This window comes from Gracilinanus agilis, unplaced genomic scaffold, assembly GCF_016433145.1.
Source record: "Gracilinanus agilis isolate LMUSP501 unplaced genomic scaffold, AgileGrace unplaced_scaffold54835, whole genome shotgun sequence".
Lineage (NCBI taxonomy): Eukaryota > Metazoa > Chordata > Mammalia > Didelphimorphia > Didelphidae > Gracilinanus > Gracilinanus agilis.
In genome coordinates this window covers 2374-9212 of record NW_025390060.1, presented here as the reverse complement: position 1 = coordinate 9212, position 6839 = coordinate 2374, and the positions used below count along the sequence as shown (strand labels likewise).

Below are 6839 nucleotides of genomic sequence, written 5' to 3'. Positions count from 1 at the left end.
CCCTCCCTCCTTCCTTCCTTCCTTCCCTCCCTGCACTCCAGAGCCCCTTGGCCAGCTCGTCCTGGCTCGCCACCTTGTTCTCCTGGGCCTGCATCTCCCCTCACCATACCAACGTTCGTTCTGGGGCTCGTCAGCCCTCTTCCTGCGGCACCTCTTGGACTCGTCCTCTTCTGTCCACTCAGCGGTCACTCCTCTGGCTCAGTCCACCGTCACGTCCTCATAGGTGCCTCCGCCATGGCCGCGCTCCAATCTCTCATCGGCTCAGCTGCCAAACAGTCCTCCCAAATCCTGGGTCCAAGCGGCCACCCTGGGCCCAAAGACCCCCTCAGGGACCAGGAGGCCGGTTTTCAGAAGGCCTGAGTGACGGAGCCGTGGGCGTGAGGGGCCCGGGGGCGGGGGGGGGGGGCATCCTGCAGCTCCAGGACCCGACCCAAACGCTTTGTTCCTGTCCAGGAGTCACTTCACACTCAAGTTCTGGGACTCCCACTGACCTCACTTATGGGGGGGGTCTCTTACTGTTGGAAATTGCCATGGAAGAGCCGGGCCAGCGCGAGGAAGGATGCTCTTGCGGAGCTGCCAGGCCCGCCGGAGGTGTGAGAGAACAAGGGGGGCGTTTAGAAGGGAGCCGGGCAATGGGGGAGCACAGCATGCCCTGAACTCGCTCCCCAGAGCCTTCTCACGTGCCGCAGAGGCCCAAGAAAGGCCTGACCAAGTGTTTCGGGCCTCCGCCATGACGTCAGCCTTTCGAGCGCTCTTTGAGTTCACAGAGTGCCTCAGACCCCCGGAAGCTCTTCTGCCTTAGCCTCAGCCCTGAGGGGGTCACCCAGCTAGGAGGCCTCTGAGGTCCTTTTCGAACCCAGGACCTCCAGACTACAGGCCTGGCTGCCCTTGTCTGGACTCACTGCACTGCTGTGATTAGCTTATAACAGAGGCAGAGGCCGAGCCACTTGCTGAGGACTCCGCAACCAGTTCTGGGTCTGAGGCTACGTTTGACCCATGGCCTCCCTGCCTCCCGCAGGGCCCCCCACACACACACAGTGCCGCCTCGTTGTCTGCCCCTTTCTCAGAGGATCGTGGAGCTGGAACATGCCGGGACTTCAGAGCCCATCTCGGCCTCCCTTCCCAGAGGAGGAGGCAGGCTCCAGGGCACAGCCCAGCATGCCCAGCGTGGGCCGGGCTCCAGGGGACAGAGTTCGGCTGGCCGTGTGCCCAGGCCCGAGGCCAGGCCTCCCACCCTCCCCTCCAGAAGAGTCATGAGCTCTCCGCAGCACACTGCTTTCCCACCGGCCTCTAGCTGGCCTCCCTTTCCTGGCCTTCAGTGAGAAGATGCAGGGTTAACAGGGAGGGGGGCATTCGGAGAGGCCCGCCCTGATTTGGGCCCCCCCCCCCGGGCCTGGCAGGGGAGAGACGAGTGAGTCTGCCTGCTCGGGGGGGGAGGGGGGGGGAGACGGCCCCATGGCTGAGGCTGCCTCAGGGGCAGAGGATAAGAGCCGGGGAGGCCAGAGCCTCCTCCTCAACCTGCTCCTCCTCCCCACTCAGGGCCTGCTACGGCCTCCCCTTGGGCAGCAGTGTTAGGGAGCCCCCCCTCTTCTCCTCTTCCCTCCCCTCCTCCTCTTTGCCCCCCTTCCCCCTCCTCCGGGCCTGCTCTGGCCTCCCCTCAGGGGCCGCCTGGCACTCGAGGCTCCCTTCCCTGCTGCCTCTGAAGCGCGGCTGGATCTTATTTCCCGGGGGGTCCTGCTTCTCTTCTCGCCTGTGGAGCAGAACGGGGGGCACGAACTTAGGGTCAGCTTTGAGCCCTGAGTCATTCTGTGGCCCCAGGCAGACGGGCGGCCGAGGGGTCCCTCCTGGCCTCTGTTCCATTTCTTCCCTTTAACGCTCCCTCCTTCCCTGGGGGGATGAGGCTTTCTGGGTCCAAAATGTAAGAGAGCCTCCAGAATGCGGATCGAAGTCTGAGGCACCTGCCGTCTTCTTGGGATTCACTGGAGGAAAGAGGCAACCAGAAAGAAGGGACAAAGCACGGCGGCCCCTCGGGAGGCGGTGGCTGAGAAAATCCACCCAGCAGGGGCAGGGAGAGGTGGTCAGGCCCAGAGAGGCCCAGGAGCAGGCAGGCTTTGGGGAAGGACCAGCAGAAGATGGCGTCTAAAACAGACGTTCCTGGCCACCATCTTGGATCGCCGAGAGCCAGGATCCGGCGAGGCAGGTACCCAGGAACAGGCTTTGTAGAGTTCGATGTTGCCAGAGAAAACCTGAACGAGAGCCTGTGTTCTCCCACAGTGAATTGAACAGGGAAGTGCGGCCCCTCGCCTTTGAAGATGGGGCCTCCGGGGCACCCCAAAATGTGGCAGTACCAGACTCGGACCCAAAACTCGGCCTCCCTTAGGAGGGATGTATCAGACCGGAGGGGGAGCTCCGGCAGGCATTCAGGGCTCGGCCGAGGCACTCTGGGCCCATCTCCTGGAGCCAGGAGGAACTTCTCGCTTGCTTTCCTGACTGTATCCCCTCTGGGCCTGGCCTGCCTCCCGGGGAGGCCCCGGGGTTGGAGCCAACGTGGGGGCACCCCAGGATGGGGGGCAGGGCGGGCTGTAAGGAGTGCCCCAGACAAGCTCAGAAAACACGGGGCCTGCGGAGTCAGCCCGGAGGGGGCCCTCGGGGGAGGGTCCCCACAAGAGGCAGAAAAGGGGGGCTCTTGGTGTGGATGCCAGGAAGGGAGCCTGGACTTCTAGGAGCCGTTCGGCAGGAAGAGCTCCAGGATGCTGGCAGCGCCGCCTCCCGGGTTCTTGAGGTATTCGTGTGTGCATAAACGGGACGCAGCACAAGGCGTGCCGACGCCATAAGGGAAACCGGATGGCAGGACGGAGTCCCTCTGCCGTGGGGAGTGCGTGGCAGTTTGGGCTCGTTTGGTCTTCACGCCAACCCAGAGCAGGTGCCCCTCCGGATGGTCTCCTCCATCTCACCCCCCAGAGAGCCTCGAGACGTTCCGCAGCGCAGATGGGCCGCCGCGAGGAGGACAAACCAAGATCCTGGTTTCCCAAGAGGGAAAGTTTGCCGGACAAAGCAGAGGCCTGTGTGCCGGGCTTCTGCTCCCAGAGACGTCCTGGCGCTCCTTCCCGGAGGAGTCTTGTGTGTGACTCTGGGGGAAAACTGGCCGGGAGGGCCGGGAGGGCTTCCCGAGAGCGGCCCGAGCCTGGCCCCCCGCGAGGGTGACGCACAAGAGCCGCCTGGAGGAGCCTCCCGAAGGTAGCGCGCCGTGCCCGGAGGAGGAGGGATGTGCGCGGGCCGTTTCTGGGCCCCCGTTTGTGTGGGATGGGGGGAGCTCTCCGGCCCGTCGGCCTGCGAGCCATCACGTGCCGACTCGGCCTCCGCCCGCATGGTGGGCTCCTGGGTGGGCGGCGGCCCCTCTGAAGGGGTCATCTTATTAAGCAGAGTCTCTGGAAGGCTCCGACTTGCCCGCCGCAGTAAAGCAGCCCCACCGTGAGGAGAGCCAAACCGTGTCCGCTGACCACCCGCTTTCTTATCCTTGCAGATGCCCGAATTCCAGAAAAGCAACGTTCACATCAAGAACCCGGCCAAGGTGGAAGAAATCCTCTGTGGCCTGATTAAAGGAGGAGCGGCCAAGCTGCAGGTGAGGCGGGGTCCGAGCCCTGGGCCCTGGCCGGACCCTCCCATGCGCAGCCCGTTCAGTAAGAGCCAAAGTCAAGCAGGAGCAGCCGCAAGGCGCGTCCTCTTTGCTCCCACTGACCGTCGGCGAGCTCCAGGCAAAGGTTCTCGGCTCGCTTCTCCCCTCTTGGAGTGAAAATGTCTCTCGGTGGTCCCCACCGAGACACTCCGGGCCGAGGGACACCTGCAGGGCCAGCGGTCCGAGCCGGACACACTGGCTCCTGCTCATCTCCAAATTTATGGCGAATTCATGGCAAAATGGCCTCGAGCAAACGTTGGAGGTGGCGTTAAGCCTGCCGTCTGCGGCGCCACGTCTCTGCCTGGTTCCACTAACGCAGAGACGGGCTGCCCCGAGGCAGAAGGCTCGCCTCACGCTGTTTCCCGTCTCCCCCCACCCCAAAAAAGTGAGCCCTGATTCAGATCCATCTCCTACCGGCTGAGCGCTCCGAGGGGGCTCCTGGGGGCTCTTCTTGTGGGAAAGACCGGGGCGCCCCTCCCTCCGCGTACCCCCCGGAATGTCGAGGGAGGGCCCGAGGAGAGCGCAGCCAGGCGCGTGTCCGGGATCTTGTCGCAGGTGACCCTTCGGCTTCTCCCCTCCTCTTACAGATCATCACAGACTTTGACATGACGTTAAGCAGATTTTCCTACAATGGAAAAAGATGCCCGACGTGCCACAGTAAGTACGGTGGAGAAGGCTCACTCTTGGGGCGACGTACACGCTTATTCCAGGGCCGCCAGTGAGCCTAAACTTGGGGGGCCTTTCCTCAGGGACGGTGCGATCCTAACAAGATCATTTCAGCTCCGTGTCCGTGGACGTGGACAGTCGGGCCACAGAGAGGCTGCCCTGGGCGGCCTCCGCCTCTGTGTTCCCCAGAAATTAGCCCCCCAACACAGTGACTGTGAACAGGGCAGCCAGGACGGAAACCCAAAGCTTAAACTAGAACGTCCTCATTTTATGTGCACAAATTATATAACGCGGATCCGTACTCTTGTTTATGCAGAAACCATGTCACTGGTTTTACTTGTATATAAGTTATATGATTTATGTTTATGGAAATAAGCTATTTTATTTCTATTTATAGAAATAAATGATGTATTCGTACACAAATATACTTATAGACAATATAGATTATATTACAATGTCTATAACATACGTCCAATTCTATAACGCCGCGCAGACTTGTCCACCGGAAGGGTTTGGGGTTTGGAAGAGGAAGGACGGGGCGGGACTCCCCCTAGGATGGGGCGCTGCCAAAGCTCGGGGGCTCCTTCCCGATGTCCCGGGAGGGAAGGCCCGGACGCTCGGGCTTTCGGGGAGACCCAAAGCGGGCCGGTGTCCGGTTCCCTCAGCGCCCCTTTGATTTTCTCTTTAGACGTCATCGACAACTGTAAGCTGGTGACGGACGAATGTCGAAAGAAGGTAAAGGGGAGCCTTCGTCGGGGCCGGCCCCTTGTTTTCTTTCTGGGGGCGCCTCGCTGAGCTTTGTATTCTTATCCGTCAGCTTTTCTGGTTTTGTTCTCAGAGCATTTTACCAAAACAGCCCTATTCCGGGGAGGCTCGGCGGGGAGGGCAGATTTTAAGGAAAGAAAAGTGGGCCATTCGATGGGCATTTCCTAGCGGCGTGACCCTGGGCCATCCCTTACCCCCAGGGCCTAGCCCTGGCCACTGTGGGGCCTCGGAATTGGGGGTCTCAGGCTCGCCCCCTTTGGGGTCTCTTGTCCTGTGGCAGTGGACAGGCTTACGAGCCCACCCATGGGTGACGGGGTCCCTTTTTTAAAATGAACATGTCAGTCGGCCCCGGGGGAGAGCCCCGGCCTTAAAGCACCCAGAAAGCTTCCGGGTCTACACGGTGCTGGCGCGCAGGTGTAGACGGAGCTCAAGCCTTGGCACTGTCGCCCTTGGTGTGACGAGGGCGTGCGGGGCGGCCGAGGCCAAGGCCAGGCCCCTCACAGGCCGCTCGTCGATCCGTTGGCAGCTGTCACAGCTGAAGGAGAGGTACTACGCCATCGAGATCGACCCGCATCTGACCATGGAGGAGAAGTACCCGTACATGGTCGAATGGTGAGTGGGCGCCGCGGGGGGCTCCCATCCGGCCTCGGCCGCTTCCCAGCGGGGTGACCCTGGGCCAGTCCCTTCCCTCCGTGGCCCAACGCTCAGCACAGACTCCGAGGTGGAGGCGCAAAGCCTCGTTGGGCTGCCTCCCTGCTCCGGGCGCTGCCCGTCCTTCCCCGCTCTGGCCGGAGGTCCGAAGACGCCTCGGGGCCCTCCTGCCTCCAGAACGCCAGATTCTGAGACCCCCAACCCTCGCCTTAGCCCATCCTGAGCCCCAGCTCAGGCCGAAGAGCGGTCAGGGCCGGGCGAGGGGTTAGGGGACTGGCCCAGGGTCACCCGGCCGGGCAGGGTCCGAGGCGAGCGCCTGCAGCGGCTCGTTTCCCCTTTGTACACCCCCCCGCAGGTACACGAAGTCGCACAGTTTGCTGGTGGAGCAGGCGCTGCCGAAGAACAAACTTCAGGAAATCGTGGAAGAATCCGACGTGATGCTCAAGTAAGGAGGCCGCCTGGGAGGGCCGTGCAGTCCGTCCCTTCCGCCCTCGGGGTTCCGGGGTCTGTATGGGGAGGGGCCATCCTCAGGCACCCCAGCAAACAAGAGCCCAACCAGGCCAGCCTCAACTCCCCTTGGCAATGTTACCCCAAAAGCGGGACTCTTCCCGGGTTCAAGCGCCCGCCGGCCTGAAGAAAAGGTTGTTCTGTGGATCGCCGTGGTCTGAATGGAAAAGTCTCCTTAAAATCTAATCCTCGAGGAGGGCTCCCCATCCCTGGGGGGCCGACCTACTCCCCTCTTCTTCCCTTTTTCCTTTCCTACTTCGAGTCACATGAAAAGACGTTGTAGGGAGTAAAAGCAGCACGTGACCTCTTGGGGGGCTCTGGTGGGAAGGGCGTCGCCTGAGCACAAGCCCCATCCGCTGGGGTGTCCCCCCAGAAAGGCCCATAAAACGGCTCGTGCAGTGGGATGGCACACACATCCCGTATCTGCCCCGCACCCTCTCCACCGTGCCCGCTAGCAGCCCGTCCTCAGAATGACCCGTGGGGAATGCAGTCTGAAATTGAGAATTGCTAGGCTGCCCACTCACATTTTTTCCATCGATTCTCTTGATATTCTTGACCTTTTCTGCTTCCAGAT

General features: G+C 61.9%; 1 protein-coding gene across 1 annotated transcript; it reads left to right on the top strand.

Moving 5' to 3' along the window:
- Positions 1-3523: 3523 nt before the first annotated feature.
- Positions 3524-6207, top strand: LOC123255968 (cytosolic 5'-nucleotidase 3A-like). Its single transcript, XM_044684674.1, has 5 exons — positions 3524-3622; positions 4264-4333; positions 5031-5077; positions 5634-5719; positions 6114-6207. The coding sequence occupies exons 1-5, from the start codon at positions 3524-3526 to the stop codon at positions 6205-6207; spliced, it is 396 nt and encodes a 131-aa protein (XP_044540609.1).
- Positions 6208-6839: the final 632 nt, after the last annotated feature.

Coding starts and splice junctions, on each gene's coding strand:
- LOC123255968 (XM_044684674.1), top strand. CDS start 3,524: ATGCCCGAATTCCAGAAAAGCAACGTTCACATCAAGAACCCGGCCAAG. Junction 3,623..4,263: donor GAGGAGCGGCCAAGCTGCAG/GTGAGGCGGGGT, acceptor CTCCTCTTACAG/ATCATCACAGACTTTGACAT. Junction 5,720..6,113: donor TACCCGTACATGGTCGAATG/GTGAGTGGGCGC, acceptor ACCCCCCCGCAG/GTACACGAAGTCGCACAGTT.